General features: G+C 40.4%; 1 protein-coding gene across 1 annotated transcript in view; it reads right to left on the reverse strand.

Moving 5' to 3' along the window:
- The window catches only part of fhad1 (forkhead-associated (FHA) phosphopeptide binding domain 1), a 120639-nt gene that overhangs the window by 52896 nt on the left and 48801 nt on the right, over nucleotides 1–18942 (reverse strand). Inside the window, exons 16-21 of the mRNA XM_051931318.1 lie at nucleotides 18506–18643; nucleotides 15760–15888; nucleotides 9910–9999; nucleotides 5653–5869; nucleotides 2940–3039; nucleotides 396–502 (exon numbers count right to left, since the gene is read on the reverse strand). Of these exons, the coding sequence (XP_051787278.1) occupies nucleotides 396–502; nucleotides 2940–3039; nucleotides 5653–5869; nucleotides 9910–9999; nucleotides 15760–15888; nucleotides 18506–18643 (781 nt within the window). The remainder of the gene's footprint in view (nucleotides 1–395; nucleotides 503–2939; nucleotides 3040–5652; nucleotides 5870–9909; nucleotides 10000–15759; nucleotides 15889–18505; nucleotides 18644–18942) is intronic.

Raw genomic sequence — 18942 nt, forward strand, 5'->3', positions numbered from 1 at the left:
AGAATCCTACTTCGCGAAAATTCATTTATCACGGTAGAGTCTGGAACGGATTAACCGTGATAAACGAGGGTTCACTGTATTATGTTTTGAAATGCTTTAAAATGTTATAATAATTATTTCAGTACCAAATTGGCCGTAGAGTGTGTGTGTGTGTGTCTGTTAGCCCTGCAATGGACCCTGTCCAGGGTTTGTTCCTGCCTTGCGCCCTCTTCTGGCTGGGGTGGTCTCCAGCACCCCCTGTGACCCTATTCAGGACTAAGAGGGTCAGACAATGACTGACATTTCCATGTATGGAAATGTTTTAAAAAAAAATCAGAAATTAGGATTTTTGACCAGTTTTCATTCAGGGTTAGAACAATTGCACTGAAAAGATATGACATAATGACAAAGCTTACCTGTGACATCTGACAGCCTGGCTGTGGCGCCAGCCAAATCTCTTTTAAGACATGCAATGGTGTCTTCCAGTAAAAGGCTCTGCTGTTGCGACCGAGCTAACTCTTCCCTATAAATGAAACAAGCACAAGCACCATTAGAGTTACACTGGATTTAGAAAGTAATCAGACCTCTTCACTTTCTGCACACTGTATTGCGTCTTACATTGAATTCGTTTATTTAATGTATCCTTGAGATGTGTTTTGACTGAAGCCTACCTGTGGCAAACTGAATTGACTGGACATCACTTAGAAAGGCACACACATACCTGTGTAAAGAAGATCATACAACACATACTGCATGTCAAGACAAAAGCCAATCCAAGGAACTCTCTGTAGACATCAAATTATGGTGAGGCACAGATCAGGGCAAGGGTACAAAACCATCTGGAAAGCTTTGCGTGTTCCAAGGAGCACAGCGGCCTCAATAATTGTGAAATGAAAGAAGTCTGGAACCACCAGGCCTCTTCTTAGAGCTAAATTCAATAACTGGGCAAGAAGAAGTTCTGATTAGGAAGATGACCAAAACCCCAATGGTCATTCTAACAAAAGTCTTCTGCTGAAATGGGAGACCCTGTCACAAGGATGACAATCTCAGCAGCACTCCATCAGCCAGACATTTATGGCTAGACAGAAGGTACTCTTGAGTAAAAGGGATATGGCACCCAAATGGGATTTAAAAGACTCAGAGAGCATGAGGACAAACATTCTCTGGTCTGATGGGCCAAAAATTGAACTCTTTGGGCAGAACTCCAAGCACTATGTCTGGAGAAGGCCAGGCACTGCTTATCACTTGCCTAATACTGCACCATCCCTACGGTGACACATGGTGGTGGCAGCAACAAAGTGGCATGGAGAGAGGGGTAGAAGAAAGGATGAATGCAGCCAAATACAGAGAGGTCCTTCTGTAAAACCTGCTCCAGAGACTGGGTTGAATGACCCAAGGAATACAGCCAAGTCATTGCTGGAGTGTCTTCAGGTCAATAATAAGAATAATAATAGGATTGTTTCCTGCCTTGTGCCCTGTGTTGGCTGGGATTGGCTCCAGCAGACCCCCGTGACCCTGTGTTCGGATTCAGCGGGTTGGAAAATGGATGGATGGATGGATAATAATAATTTTTTGCATTTATATAGCGCTTTTCTCACTACTCAAAGCGCTTAGCAATTGCAGGTTAAGGGCCTTGCTTAAGGGCCCAACAGAGCAGAGTCCCTTTTGGCATTTTACGGGATTCGAACCGGCAACCTTCCGATTGCCACTTACACCCCACAGAACATCTGTGGAAAGACCTGAAGATAGCAGTTTGCAGACTCTTCCTCTCCTATCTAACGAAGCTTGAGAGGATCTGCCAGGAAAAATTCAATAAACTGCCCAAATCAAGGTGTGCAAAGCTTGTAGACTTGAACGAAGAAGACCTAGAATTTGGAATTGCTGCCAAAGAGGCTTCTATAAAGTACAGAATTAAGGGTCTGAATATTTATATGAGATTTCAGTTTTTAATTTTTAATAAATCAAAACCTAGTTTTTAATTTTTTTAAACACATCTGCAAACCTTTTCTGACAGCATGTTTTCACTTTGTGGCTTGCCAAGCTCTCAATCCTGGCACAATTTCTACTGTGTGAAGTTGGCATTGTGTCATCATGTTCATGTCATATTTGACAGGCTGATTCCACGAGCTTTCAGACTGATTGACAATTCTAAACTGTGGTGACATAAGTAAGAGTAAGTTTGGACAGCAGTGTGATCTGTGATCGACAACTGAGTTAAGAAAATAGGTGAACTGCATAAGGGAGAAGGGCACATTTCTTATCATCCATATATTTCATGATTCATGAACTCATTTAGAACGTGCACAAACCATAAAATCTACTTAAAGAAAAAATATTCACGGGCATCTCAGAGAAACAAGTGTTCTTTTTTATTTTTCAGTTTTATAACACTGTAACCCATTAGGTTCAAGGTACTGCCAATCACTTTATATTCCATACAATGATTTGAAAGCAGCCAATTTAAAGAGATGTAATTACACAATTTTATAGTACACATGGTTCACTTAGGCCATGATTAGACCAAAAGATGTTTCTCTTTAAATTATTAAATGATACTCCACAAATTATTAATGTCCTTATGATCCTGAAGGTTTGTAAATTGGTGCATTATTCATCATCAAGTTTCCTTGACAGACACCAGATTTCTAGCAAAGGAGAGCTGTGATATGCCAAATTAATCTGAGACATAACATTTTATCACTTGGAGAAAAATGCTACACGTTACACACCGCCAAACAGTCCTTGCAGTCAGTACAACATGATTTGGCAGCCTGGCTTATAATAATTCACTACAGACTGCCAAACACACTGGCACTGATCAAAATTCACTTTCTAAAATTCAGGCCTGGGGTCATCGCTGCCTCTCAGATGAGAAGAATGACTTTCCGATGGCCAGACATTCAATAAAGAATTGCCAAAAAAAATCATGAAGTAGGAGGTAAGCGCCCCCTTTTACTCACTTGAGATGAGTGCACATGTGCTGTAGTGACTCCACCTCGTGATGGACAGCAGGGACGGCTTCCACAACTATTTTTTTGCTGGGTGGCCTCTGTTCAGCATCTATAATGTAAAGTGAAAATTTACACCTCAGGTCTGTATTGAATTGAATTGAATTATAAACAGAGCAGTCAAAAAAAAAATAAAAATGAGAAAGGAGGAACTATAGAGCAGAAGAAAAGCTTAAACATCAGTAGAAACTGCCTGAGGATTCAGAATCATTAATTAGTAAGAATGAGGGTACTACTTCAGACATTTCTAACACAAGTTTACTTCAGTGAACCCGCTGAGTAACAATAGCCACATGTTCTTATGTCATGATATCAAGGGTCCCTTAAAACTTCCATAATTATCTGGGTTGTGACAAAAGTGTGTATTGTTTGTAAGTGTTTGTGTCAAAGTAGAGTAAATGCCTGCTAGAGGTAAAGAACTTCTCAGGATGTGGGAACACCACCCGACTCTGCAATGTACAGAGCCCTCCATGATGTTTGGGACAAAGACACGCTTTTCGTTGATTTGCTCCTCTGCTTTACAGTTTAAAATTACAAAACAAACAATTCAGACATCGTAATTATTACACATTGTTATTATTATACATTGCAGACTTTCATTTAAGGGGATTTGCATACACTTTGGTCACACAACACTTTTTTCTACATGGCACCCCCATATTCAAGGCACCATAGAATGGCAGGTTTACTAAAGCTGTCATATTCAGGACTTTGTCGCGTATCCCTGGCATGCAATGACTGCTTAAAGTCTGCGATTCACAGACATTACCAGGTGCTGAGGGGCTTCTCTGGTGATGCTCTGCCAAGCCTCTAATGCAGCCATCCTCAGCTCCTGGTTGTTTCCGGGGCTTGTCCCCTTAATTTTTGAGAAATATGGAAGGCTTGCTCAATTGAATTTAAATCTGGTGACTGGCTTGCCTATTCAAGAAGTTTCCATTTTTTAGCTTTATGAAACTCCAGTGTTGCCTCAGCACCATGTCCGGGTCATTATCTTGTTTTAGGAAGAATTGTCGTCCAATGAGTTTGGAGGCATTTACTGAAACTTGAGCAGATCAGATGTCTCTCTACACTTCAGAATGCATTGTGCCACTGCATCATCAATGAAGAGAAGTGTGCCAGAATCTGTGGCAGCCACACATGCCCAAGCCATAACACCCCACTACAGTACTGTGTTTAACAGATGAGGTGGTCTGCTTTGAATCTTGGGCAGTTCCTTTTGGTCTCCACACTTTGCTCTTGCCGTCACTCTGATCAGGTTCATCTTTGTCTCGTTTGCAGGCTCTTTTAAGTCCGTTTTCATAAACTGTAATCTGGCCATCCTGTTGTAGTGGCTAACTAGTGGTCTCCATCTTGCAGTGTGGCCTCTGTATTTCTGTTCTTGAAGTCTTCTGCTGATAGTCTTCTCTGACACACACACATCGGTCCCCTGAAGACTGTGTCTGATCTGTCAGACAGGCGTCTGGAGCTTTTTCTTTACCATTTTGAGGATTCTTCTGTCATCAGCAGTGGGGAGTTTCCTCGGCCTACCATTGTGATTACTGAGCTCACCAGTGTGTTCTTTCTTCTTAATGATATTCCAGGCAGGTGATTTAGGTTACCTAAGGTGTTACAGATGACTCTAATCATTGTATTCTTGTTTTTCGGCCTCATAATGGCATATTAGACTATCATTGGCACAGCTCTTCTCCTCATGTTGAACAATGGCAACTACAGACTCCAAAGGGTACAAGCACACCAAAGTATCTTATGAAACAATGAAACTCACCTGAGGAATCTCAAACACCTGTGATGCCAAACATTATGGTGTCCTGTAATGGGGGGTGGGGCATTTACACCAAGTGTTGTTATTCTCATCAAAATCTCGACATCGAATCATCGAACGATTACAATACTTTTCCTATACTTCATATACGAGAAAGTTAAAACCTGTTGTATTGTATTGTATTATAACCTTAATGAATTCTTCTATGACTAAAAAACACACCCTTTTTGAGGCTCTTGTGCCAGAACTACACTCCAGATTTCTTCACACAGCATGATAGACAAATGATCTCTTTAGCACTATGGAGATTAGGTAGAAAATTCAGAGACAGCTTTGTGTCTCCAGGACGAAATTGTTGTTAGATTAAGCAAGAAGTTACAGACAATGAGGTAACTTGGGTTTTAAGGGGTAGGAACAAAAGAAAGGAATGAACACCACAATAGTAGAACTTTCAGTGAAGAAAAGGCTAGTAGGATGCAACATGGAAAGATTTTAAGTTGCATATGGCACCTGTAGATTTGAAGTCCTTTCTCTAGCACAAACCAACTAAATATGGAGCTGAGTGGAAGGACAGATGGTTTCCTTACCAACTGATAGGATGGTGACCCTAAGAAATGAGAGATGTAGTCATGGCATTTTAAGGTTGGAGACCTTTTCCATACAGAATCTGATACTCTACTGAGTTGAACTATGATTTTGAAAATCAAATGGAAAATAACGGAAATGAAGTCACATGTAAAGCAAAGCAAATAAGAAGTAATAAGTGAGCATCATGTGTGAAATGAGTAGAAATGCACAGCCATGGCTTCTGTTTCATGACATAATCAGCATACATTTTACAACTACTGACACACACCGTGTCTTCAGGCCACCCCAACGAGATGTGCTTAAGCAGTTTCTCACTTTTGTATTTTTCAAGCATCTGCGACTTCTCCACCTCTGCAGTCTGCAGCTGGTCTGACATCCTACGGAGCTTCTCTTCCAGAGAAACAATGGTGCGGGAGTGCTGGTGGATCTGCTCTTTGAACTCTGCTATTTCACTCATGTGTCTCTCCTGCTCGGCAGTGGCCTCCTTTTGACGGTGGCTCTTCTGAGTGTTTAAATCTTCTCGCAGTGTAGCCTAAGGACATAAAGTTAACATGTCACTTTAAAGTGACTGGCTCAGGAGTTTACCCAGTATGCATCACACTGCAGTGTACATTTTTGCAACACCAGCTCAACAACTTTCTCGGTTTCTAAAATTACTTCATGTTGCCCTCAACTGTCCCGCATTGCGATTACAAACCTCGCACAAAGCTTTGTTTCAGTTAGCCATATCCAACTTTAAAATAAAAGATGTAATTTCTTGGTAATCTGTTGCTGGAGTAGGATCTGGAACCTCATGACCCCGACTCGATTAAGCGTTCTGAGAATATCAAGTTACAAAGGTAGAAAAAACCTGGGCCACAGTGTTGTGAAGCATAGCGGAGAAGAGCTGTTTACATCCATGGCATCATTAGGGTTGACAAGAATTGTGATGAGAAAATGTTAAGTGCTACATTTGAGGGCTCCTCTGTTATGGAAGGAATTTGTAATCTAAGAGTTTGGAATTTCTCTATTAAGTGAAGTAAACTCAAGTAAAAAGCTGCTAAGTAATTTCTGCCTATAAGGCCATCAATGCAGGAAAACGCGGTAGGATGTGCCGGTCATGGTCAGTTTGAAAAACACGTATGTCCAAATGCAACAAAGAACTTGAAAAACCAGGAAAGAAGATGGTGCTCTACAAGGCCTGGGCACAATTAGAGTTCATTACTGAAAAAAAAACGCAAACCAGAAGAAAATGAAATCCAAAGCCAAACTAAATTTGAATTCTCTCTAACTAGAGCTAACATGTCCTTCATCAGGCATGGTGTAACCTCACACCTTGTATGATGAAGGGGCCTTAGCTGCCTCAAAAACTTGCATTTGTAATCTATTTAGTTAGCCAATAAAAGGTGTCATTTCACCCCACTTTCTCCTGTATCAATCTATGACTAACACAGTACAACACTCTACTGCTATAGAGCAAAATTTGCAAGCCTTTTAGTTGTTGATTCTTTTCCCATTGAACATATAAACTTGGATGCTAAGGACAGCATGGTGCTCTCTTTTACAGTGGAGGGAAGTGATATCACATCATCACATTGTCACCAATCACGTGAGGGGCAACCAACCCAGCCACCAAATGACAAGATGGCCATCCACTAAACGTGGAGGAATGGCAGACAGTGAGGAGGCAGTAAAAACAATCGAAGAAGATTTGGATAAGCTTTACAAGTGGATGAACACTTGGAAAATGCAGTTTAACACAGAAAAGTGCAAAGTGCAACACATGGGAAAAAGGAACATCAATTATAAATGCAAGATGGGAGACATGGTCACTTGGGAAACAGCATCTGAAAAGGAGGTAGGGGTTTTATAAATTCATTAGAACACTCTAGACAAGAACAGGCCATTCAGCCCAACAAAGCTCGCCAGTACTATCCACTTATTTCTTCCAAGAAAACATCAAGTTGAGTTTTGAAAGACCCTAACGTCTTACTGTCTACCACACTACTTGGTAGCTTATTCCAAGTTTCTATCGTTCTTTGTGTAAAGAAAAACTTCCTAATGTTTGTGCGAAATTTACCCTTAACAAGTTTCCAACTGTGTCCCCATGTTCTTGATGAACTCATTTTAAAATAACAGTCTCGATTCACTGGACTAATTCCCTTCATAATTTTAAACACTTCAGTCAGGTCACCTCTTAATCTTCTTTTGCTTAAACTGTAAAGGCTCAGCTCTTTTAATCTTTCCTCATAATTCAACCCCTGTAGCCCTGGAATCAGCCTAGTCGCTCTTCTCTGGACCTTTTCTAGTGCTGGTATGTCCTTTTTGTAGCCTGGAGACCAAAACTGCACACAGTACTCCAGATGAGGCCTCACCAGTGCATTATAAAGGTTGAGCAGAACCTCCTTGGACTTGTACTCCACACATCATACTATATATCCTAACATTCTGTTAGCCTTCTTAATGGCTTGTGAACACTGTCGGGAAGTCGATAGCTTAGAGTCCACTTTATGTCAACACAACATTTTCATCATCTAAACAATGTGCAGGAGTGATTAAAAAACAGTAAATAAAATGTTAGGTTATATTGTAAAAAGTGATGAATATAAATCGAGGCAAGTTGTGCTCAGATTACATAATGTACTAGTGAAGCCATTCCTGGAGTATTGTGTGCAGTTCTGGTCACCACACTACAAAAAGACATAACAGCACATGAAGTTGTGCCGAGGAGAACAGCCAAGGACATCCGAGGACTTAAGGACATGTTGTACTGTGACAGTCTCAGAGAATTAAATCTGTTAAGTCTCGAGAAGAGAAGACCTAATCCTGGTCTCCAAAATCCTCAAAGGCACGGATAAAGAAGACCCAGCCAAATTATTTCAACTAAATGGTGAATCACATACTTGAGGATGCCAGCAGAAATTAAGAAAAGAGCATTTAGGACTGAAGCCAGAAAGCACTTCTTTAGTCAAACATTTGTGAGAGTCCCAAAAAAATGATTGAGTCATATAGATGAAGCCAAAACAATGGCAAACTTTAAGAAGAATCTGGATGAGATATTGGAACAGCTTAGCTATTATCTAAACCAGGGGTCCTCAATCACGGTCCTGGAGGGCCGCAGTGGCTGCAGGTTTTTGCTCCAACCCAATTGCTTAATTAGAAGCACTTATTGCTCAAGTAAAACTTCTGCTTCACTTGAAATGTCTCGCTTGTTAAGATTTTGAATGCTGATTGCTTATTTTAGTCCTAAACAGCTGTATTCTTAGTTTTTAATGGCTCCTTATTAGCAATGACATGCAAACGACAAAAGAGAGCAGCATTTCTCCATTTAGCTTGTTTCCATTTACACCTGTGAGCATTTATCATGCACTGTTGGTTTAATTAAAAATACTTGGAAGGAAAGTGAAGAGAAAAAAGTGAAGGACTGAGTAATTCTGAGGACTGTGAAGTGAAGGACTGAGAACTACTCATTCATTTTGGATGATATCCTTAGAAAGGGGAAGAACATCCAAGATCAGAGAATGACCTGACATAGCAGAGTTAAAGCACTAACAAGCCACGAAATTAAATTATTGGTAAGAATTGCTTTCTAATTAAGCAGCCGGGTTAGAACAAAGCCCAGCAGCCACTGCGGCCCTCCAGGACTGGGATTGAGGACCTCTGATCTAAACAAACAGTCTTGATGGACTGAATGGTCTCCTGTCGTGTGTCAAATTTCTTTTTAGAACAATACCACAGTTCAGACGAGAACAGACCATTCAGCCCAACAAAGCTCGCCAGTCCTATCCACTTAATTCTTCTAAAATAACATCAAGTCAAGTTTTGAAAGTCCCTAAAGTCCTACTGTCTACCACACTTATTCCATGTGTCTGTGGTTCTCTGTGTGAAGGAAAACTTCATAATGTTTATGTGAAATTTACCCTTAACAAGTTTCCAACTGTGTCCCCATGATGAACTCATTTTAAAGTCACAGTCTTGATCTACTGGACTAATTCCTTTCATAATTTTAAACACTTCAGTCATTTCTCTTCTAAATCTTTGTTTGCTTTAACTAAAAAATCTCAGCTCTTTTAATTTTTCTTCATAATTCATCCCCAGTAACCCTAGAATCAGCCTAGTTGCTCTTCTCTAGACTTTTTCCTAGCACTGCTTTGTCCTTTTTGTAGCCTGGAGGCCAGACCTGCAAAAAGTACACCAGATGAGACCTCACCAGTGCATTATAAAGCATAACCTCCTTTTTCTTGTGTCCCTTATGAAGACAACTCATAAGGTAACAATAGCCATTTAAAGATAAAATGAAGTCCTGAAATAAAAGTGATGAATCCTGTTCAACTGTTAAATACCGGCAGTCAGATGAATGTGATGTAAACTAACGCTCGCAAACCCACTTTATCCAACTGGCAGGTGCAAAGGGCCAGAGGTTATCTAAGCATTACAGGAATCAAAGGAGGTCAGCCAGATTAATTTTTAACATTTTCCCAAAAAGCATTCACATGTGTAAATGTGCAACAGTGCTATCAGCAATGCATTTTTCATAAAAGGTTACTAAAAGCCACACGATGCCCCGTTAAAGGCAATCATCTTCTAATTCACCTCTGCTTTCCTGGACGATTCCAGTTCCTTTTGGAGCTCTGATATTCTTGATTTCAGGGTTTCTTCTTCTCCTGATTTTTTTTCTATTACCTGTTAGACACAAAAGAAGTTCAAGAGAAAACAGTAATGAATATCACATGCACTTCTGCATAAACCTGATCTCTTTGATGGAGATAGTTTTACCCACACAAGAAAAGAACACCAGGCATCAGCCAGAGCCTGTGAATTGAATAGATGGAGCACATCACTTCACTAGCTAATCTCACTTTACAATTAAGATTTCACTGATTAGTGTAATTAGGACACTAGATTTAATTCTAGGCCATGACAGAGTAGGCAGTCATTTAAATCACACTTGTTAGGGATGTAAAACAATGAGAATGATTTTCAAAGGCTCTTAGGCCTTTCACGAAATAGATGTAATATAGACTGTATATGGAAATGAAAGCTGGTTGCATTTTTAGACACAAATGGGAATGCAATGGCAAACAGCTTCCTAAACTAAAAAAAACTATTTTTTACAATCAAAAGTACAGAGCTGCACAATATGTTAAAGATATCACATACTTTAAAATATAACAGGCTTCTCAAGGTATCATCCACCTTAATAAAAGTGTTTCTATGTATGTGTTTGTCCATCCAGTTTCTATGTCTCTATTATTCCCACAGATGGTGCACCACAAACATTTGTAGTAATAAAATTAATTGCATTTGTCATTCCAACAGAGGGAACATCACAAACATTAAGGTGCATCACTAACATCTGTAGGAATAAAATGTATTGCATTTGTCATTCCAACAGATGGTGCATTGCAAACATTAACCATGCTTTTACAAATCCCATACCAAATGGCATATAACAGAGACATATGCCTTGCATTCTAAAATAAAAAAAATAATGTATTCTATCTGTAATAACTATTTTTAAGATCAAAAATAAAAAGTTGCACAAGATAATAAGGCTACTTCACATTTTGCAATACGGCTTTTCGAGGTAACATTGACCTTAATATAGAGGTAAGTGTCTGTATTGTCTTCTTATCTGTGTGTCCATCTGGTTGCTATGTCTCTACCATTCCCACAGATGATGTGTCACTAAAATTTGTATTACTAAAATGCATTGTATTTGTCATTCCAACAAATGGCACACCACAAACATCCATCCATCCATTTATCCAACCCGCTATATCCTAACAACAGGGTCACGGGGGTCTGCTGGAGCCAATCCCAGCCAACACAGGGCGCAAGGCAGGAAACAAACCCCGGGCAGGGCACCAGCCCACCGCAGGGCACACACACACACACACACACCAGGGAAAATTTAGAACCGCCAATGCACCTATTCTGCATGTCTTTGGACTGTGGGTGGAAACCGGAGTACCCGGAGGAAACACATGCAGACATCGGGAGAACATGCAAACTCCACGCAGGGAGGACCTGAGAAGCGAACCCGGGTCTCCTAACTGCGAGGCAGCGACACTACCCACTGCGCCACCATGCCGCCCACACCACAAACATTAGCAATATTTTCCAAATCCCACACAAATGGCAGAGAACTGACATATGCATTGCATTTGTCATTCCAACAGATGGCGCATCACAAATATTTGTAGTAATGCATTTTACTAGCGCAAATGTTTATAATGCACCATCAGTTGGAAAGACAAATGCAATGCATTTTATTACTATATGGAATACAAAATGCAGTCCAATAGATGGTGGACAGCAAATATTAATGCTGAATAAGCTGAGGTCTACGTTGATTACTTAGATTTAAACCTGTCAGGTAGCACAGCTATGAAATTACTACAAGTTAAATGCCTTCAAACCCCAAAGTTCCTTATACACAAAAAAGCAGACAACATTTAAGAGTTATGCTGGGCTAATTATTTTGTCCTGGTAGGATATCTTAAGGCCATTTCTGAGAGGTGAAAATAAACCTAAGCACCATCAGGAACTGTTGATCAGATGGATGCATTGAACTTCTGTCTGATTAAAGAACTGTGAGAATATTTAACTGGTATATTGAGAAGTACGCTGGCTCTAAATTAGCTGCAATATACAGTATGGAGCTTCAGCAGTGCTTCAAAAGTGCAGCCCATCCTAGCTTAACAGAAAAGTGAATTATTTTCCAGAGAAAATTTAAATTGCCTGGCCATGATGCTTATTAGGTTAATGCTAATACAATTTTATAAAGGTGTTTAACTCAAAACACATATTCAAAGGCAGTGTGCCAGCTCTGCCATGGAATTTGTAAGGCTTAAGGTTGACGCTTCAATCCCTAGAGCGTGTAAGTCATGTAGCTCGGCAGTGCGCCATTTGAAGAAGCAATTATATTATAAACTTGTGATTTGTGAATTACTTTTGATAAAAGACCCAGTTAAATATACAGATGCAAAATGTGTACATACAGGAACTTCATGTTAACTGTTTTATCATTTTTATTTAGGAAGAATAACACCATTTGTGCAAAAATGCCTATTTGATGACAGCTAAGACAAATATAAGCTATATTTACATTATAAAAATAATGTTACATCTTGCCTGAAGAAGGGGCCTGAGTTGCCTCGAAAGCTTGCATATTGTAATCTTTCTAGTTAGCCAATAAAAGGTATCATTTTGCTTGGCTTTTCTCTACAAAAATAATACAGTATTTCTAGATTTCAACATCTGGAAGACTGGCAGAGGAAATGGCTTGCTCAGTATCCCAGTGATGGAAGGCAGCCCCTTTACTGATATTCCTGCAACACAGCCACTTGGAGACCACTCTGGCAACCACCTGCTCATGATTTGTCCTGGACTTATCAAGAACACTTGCATTAAGTCACTGACAAAGACGGGAAAAAATGTGTTGGTACCTCACCACGAAAAAAAAGGAACACACAATCATCTCTGAAAAAACTTGAAACTGACAAAAGTAATGGGAACCCATCATTATTTACTCCGTATCAGACTTTGCTTTAGAGGTTTGATTCAAAAGAATATTTTAAATAATAACACAAATGAAAATAGTATGGACAAAAATGATGACACACTTAAACTATTATTTTGTTGCACGAGCTTTGGTGGCTATCACTGCAAACAAATGATTCCTGGAGCTGTCTAAGAGACTTCTGCAGCTGTTCACAGGTAGTTTGGCCCACTCTTCCTCAGCAAACTGTTACAGCTGTGTCAGGTTTGAAAGGGGTCTTCTCCAACTGCATACTATATCTTAGTTCTTTCCACAGATGTTTGATAGGATAGAAGGCCACCTCAGAGCAGTCCAATGTGTTGCTCTTAGCCATTCTTGTTTGCTTTCAGCTGTGAGTTTTATGTCATTATCCTGTTGGAGGATCCATAACTTGAGACTGAGACAGAGCTTTCTGACACTGGGCAGTACATTTTGCTCCACAATGTCTTGAATGTCTTGAGATTTCATTGTTCTTTGCGCAAAATCAAGGAACCCCATGCCAGATGCAGCAAAGCAGCCCCAAAACAAAACTGAGCCCCCTCCTTGTTTTACAGAAGGTATTGTGTTCTTTTCTTTGAAAGCTTCATTTCCTCATCTGTGGACATAGTGCTGATGTGACTTGTCAAAAAAGCTCCAGTTTTGTCTCATCTGTCCAGAGGACATCCTCCCAGAAGAATTGTGGCTTGTTAATATGCATTACAGCAAATTCCAGTTTGACTTTTTTATGTTTTTCTTTCAACAGTGGAGTCCTCCTGGGTCGTCTTCTATTGAGATCACTAGTGTGATCAGACACTGATGGACACCTTGACCATGGACTTCAGCTTGTATCTCTTCTAGAAGTTGTCCTTGGCTTTCTGTCTACCATTCTCACTGTTCTTCTGCCCATTCTGGGGTCGATTTTCCTCTTGTGGCCATGTCCAGGGAGGCTGGCTACAGTCTCATGTTCCTTAAACTTCTCAATGATATTAACAACTGTTAACACAAGAACATCAAGCTCCTTGGCGATTGTCTTCTAGCCTTCACCTTTAACATGCTTGTCTCTAATTTTCTGACTGATCTCCTCAGACGACTCCCTCCTTTGCTTTCTCTGGTCCATGTACAGTGTGGGACACACGATGGCACCAAACAGTGATGACTTTCCTCCATTTAAATCAGCTAAATGACTGATGGCACAATTGGAGACATATGTGATACAAATTCAAGAAAACAGTTTGAAAAACCACTTGAATCTAATTATTTAGAATCTTTTTGAGGGGTGCCAACAAATGTGTCCTTGGCCATTTTAGAATAAGCACTACTTTGTCTTTTTTCACATTTGCTTTACTTCACTCATCAAAGGCATGCAGGTATACAGGGGCTTTTCCTTTCATCACTTTTCAGGAGGCAGACAGCACTTTTTCATCTTTTCCATTCATCTCCCCATTCATTTTAATGATTTTAAGTTCATCAGAGTGAGTAGGAACACATAACTGGTCAGTGAAGACTTCCTGTTTCACTGAGGTATAGATATGAGGTAACACACAGGCCAAATTCTCTGAGAAAGACTTGAGAACACAGTAATAATATGCAACAAATGAGCTACACAAATCAGGAACTGGCTAGAGGAAAATGCAATCATTTATAACTTTAAAGTAACTAGAAATGTTAAGAATTGTCCTGGAAGTGGAAGCGTGTCTACAGTACTGTATATTGACCACATGCACACGGAGAAAGATGGTTGGAGTGGCAAAAGAATCACCAAGGATAACAGATGGAGAACATGTAGATGTTAGGTGGGTCTTGGGGTCAGAAGGTCTCCAAAATTATGATCAGACACCACCTACAGAACCATCAATTATTTGGGAGGGAGGCCATAAAAACACCTCTGCCATCGTTAATTTCAGGTGTCTAACATTATTGAAACTTTTATTGGGAATGAATTCTTATGGTCAGATGAGACAAAAACGGAGTTTCTTTAGAAACAAGCAGCAGACGTAGGTTTAGTGTAGAGGCACGTAGAAAAGTCAGTCATCCCCACTGTGATCTCTGATCTTGTAGGGTTGTTTTATCGATCAAAGGCCTGGACAACACATACATGATATCATGGACTCCCAAGTATTGGCAGATATTAAATCAAAACCTGACTGTCTCTGCCAGGAAGCTTAAAATTGGGTGGCGGTAGAACTTCCAACAGGACCCAAAAAACAAATGTTTTCTTAACCAAAATCAAAGTTTTGCCATGGCCATTCCAGTCCCCTGGCCTAAACCCCATTGAAGCCTGTGGTATGAGCTGAAGAGGTGAGTCCACAAGCGTGGACCTCACAATCTGAAGGATCTGGAGATTTTCTGTATTGAGGAATGGTCTCAGATCCCTTGGAATGTGTTCTCTAACCTCATTAAGTATTATAGGGGAAAACTAAGAGCAGGTATGTTGGCAATGGGAGTACTGAACAAAGTATTAAATGAAGAAGTGCCAATTGTGAGAAAAACATAATAAAACTTCTTTAACCTTTCATTTTTCCTGCAATTAAAGGTTCGATTTTTGCTATTATTTTGAATGAAAGATCAAGAGGATAAACAATAAACACTTTTTTCCCTGTTGTGTTTTTTAACCCAGGATGCCAATATTAGAAGAGGGCACCATACCACCTGCAGTACTGGCAAACAGGGCACAAAGTGTGGAATAGCAGTAAAGTTCAAAACACATTATCATATCAATGCATTCTGTGGGATGCTACCTTTAAAAGGTTCACAGATTAGTAATGTTCTATTCAATTTCTCATTAAATACATTCAAGAAAAAAGTGTTAATCATGTGGTTTTTCTCTTGTCTTAAAAGCTTTAGCCAAAAAATCAAGATAAGTATGCAGATCTTTAAAGCATTGTGAGGAATGTCATGTAGGGAATCAGGTAGACACAGACCTTATTCAGTTCACCGCAGCTTGTCTCCATTTCCTGGAGTCTCTTCTGCTCGTGACTCAGTGACTCAGCCAAGCGACCTCGCTCCTCATTCAGACGGCTCTGCTCTTCTTTCAACAACTCTTGCAAACGCTTAATATGGAAAAGAGACAGAATGAAGCAGAAGAACAACAAATGGGTACAGCTGTGAGAGGAAAGTTCTGTACTCCAACCCAAAAAAAGAAATGCAGCGTATATACACTGAAATGTTAAAACGGTCACCTGACCTTCTTAAGGTAATGGCAGTTAAATCTTGAAATACTCAGCAGCAACAGGAGGATGCATTAGAGCACTGGGGCCGAATTCCGGTCCTGGAGGGCCGCAGTGGCTGCAGGTTTTCATTCTAACCATCTTCTTCATTAGTGACCCATTTTTGCTGCTAATTAACTTTTAATTAACTTGACTCAGGCCCCTTAGTTGTTTCTTTTTCCTTAATTGACAGCTAAACAATAATGAGACATGAAACGAGCCGCCACATGACCAGCTAACCTGTGCCCATCACACAATATCTGAAAATAAAGAAAGGTGATGGTCCCGGTGACACTGATCTCTCAGGTCATCAAAACATTTAGAAAAAACAATGTCATATCCAAGATATCCCTGTACTTGGCCGCATTCATCTTTCCCTCGATTGCAACCAGTCGTCCTATCCCTGCAGCTGAAAAACACCCCCACAGCATGATGCTGCCACCGCCATGCTTCACTGTGGGGACTGTATTGGACAAGTGATGAGCAGTGCCTGGTTGTCTCCACACATACCGCTTAGAATTAAGGCCAAAAAGTTCTATCTTGGTCTCATCAGACCAGAGAATCTTATTTCTCACCATCTCAGAGTCCTTCAGGTGTCTTTTAGCAAACTCCATGCGGGCTGTCATGTGTCTTGCACTGAGGAGATGTGCGGTATGTGTGGAGACAACTAGGCACTGCTCATCACTTGTCCAATACAGTCCCCACAGTGAAGCATGGCGGTGGCAGCATCATGCTGTGGGGGTGTTTTTCAGCTGCAGGGAATCTGCAACAATTTCAAAAATTCTTTTTTTTGTCTGTCAATATGGGGTGCTGTGTGTACATTAATGAGGAAAAAAATTAATTTAAATGATTTTAGCAAATGGCTGCAATATAACAAAGAGTGAAAAATTGAAGGGGGTCTGAATACTTTCCGTACCCACTGTATATATATATACTAGCCATGTGCGCCCAACTATGTTGCGCGTGTTAAAGTTGTCTGTGAAGGGCTCCCTGTTTAAACGTGGCTGCCAGTCGTGAACTGGGCCCTTCGTCACAGCATTATGATTTTTTATAAGGGAAACAAAATTACAACACAAAACCCTTGGACATTGATTCGATAGGAACAGCCTACTCGGAATCACTGTCCGAATAGTAATTATGTGGTGGTGGAGGAGCATTTCTGCTTCTCTCCGTTCACAGTCTGTCTCGTTTTCATGACACTGTCGTTTCCTCTCACGATCTCTTCTCAACCTTTCTCCAATCTCGCAGGTTGCTTTGTGGCAATCCAAAGAGTAAGGAAGAACCAATGCTTCTTTCTTGAACTCCAAACGCCGACTGATGGAAAATCACAGAAGTGTGTCCGACTTATATACTCTGACTGCCGACTCCAAGAAGTGGGTGAACATTCGATTTGGAAGAAGTGCTGCCAACGACGGTCGATAGAAACACAAAAAACCACAGTCTCGACAATGAAGCAGGTGTCGACGCCAGATCTAAACACAAAGAGTGGTGTCGACGCCAGATCTAAACACAAAGAGTGGTATTGACTATGTTTGTAAACAAAAGTAACAACCAAGGTGATGTGTATTCAGCCAGTACAAACAGCACGTAGTCTCCTTTAGTTCAATCCTCTTTAATCACCACACTCCAACCTCATCCAACGATCCTCCCCCTCACTTCCTCTCCTCCTCCATCACTACTGCCCTCTACTGAACACAGCAGGAACACCACACAAGGCAGTGAATTCGCGGACAAACAAAGATCAAGATCCAAATGAAGATTATATATAAAGATATAAATATATATATATATATATATATATATATATAGTGAGTGCCATGGAGGACAGATATCTACCTAACTGGACAATGGCACGACCTCTTGCCTAGATTGGAAGGTACCAGGCGATGCAGGAGCCAAACGCCAGGAGCAGATCCATTCCCCATACGTTAGGTGGCAGTGGTCGACTGGAAGCATCCCAGTATGGACACCCTTTTGACACACTCTTTCTCCTGCTAGGGTTCTGGGAAATGAATGGCTGTATCTTTTAACAAATACACCACATGCTGCCCTGGTGGTGTACTTCTTTCTACACTGGCTTGACAAATTTGTCAAATGCCAGCCCATGACTATTTTTTCTTCTAATCTCCTTCCATGTTGCCATACTTGCATTTCTCCTTTTTACCTGGCCAAAACTCAGAAAACTGACAATTAGCCTTGTAATGGACTAGCATTAATCCTCCCATGGTTGATTGATGACTTTCATCTGACACTGCTGGATTGGAATTTGCCTCCCCATAACTCTGATTCTCAGTCTATTTGCAAAAGATACTGCAATTCTTGGGCCTCAAGTGTGATATAAACCAGAGAAATATGCATATCACAGTGTTATTTTCCTGTTTTCACAAAGATGTCATGGCCGTATGCACTGTCAGAATGGATGGCAGCGTGCTCTCTGAGATCATAAGCAGTTCTCCCTCACCTGCTGATACTGCTCCTCAGATATCTCCTTGACTCGCTGTATTTCTTTTTGCATCTTTTCCTCAAGTTCTTTCGAAGCTTTATTCATCTTTTCCTGCAGCACAGAACTATGGGAAGTCTGTAGCTCTGCAAGTTGAGCCTTTAAGGAATAGACAAGAACATGCAAAAGTTAAACTTAAATATGTCCCAAAAAGACAATAATCAGGCAGATCATTTTTCAAGAGGGCATCTCACACTTCTTTTCTTTAACTAGTTGACAGTGTCTGGTATTTATTTCATTACACCAGTATGAAAATGATGGAAACATGGATGCTCATCAGGCATTAAAAACACAAATCAGGAGAATGTTTTGCATTGGTTTAGATTTTCATAGTGTACTTCACAAAATATTATGGCTTCAGGTACCACTATAGGTACAGAGTGAGTGTGTTTTGGGAC

This window comes from Erpetoichthys calabaricus, chromosome 8 (genome assembly GCF_900747795.2).
Source record: "Erpetoichthys calabaricus chromosome 8, fErpCal1.3, whole genome shotgun sequence".
Lineage (NCBI taxonomy): Eukaryota > Metazoa > Chordata > Cladistia > Polypteriformes > Polypteridae > Erpetoichthys > Erpetoichthys calabaricus.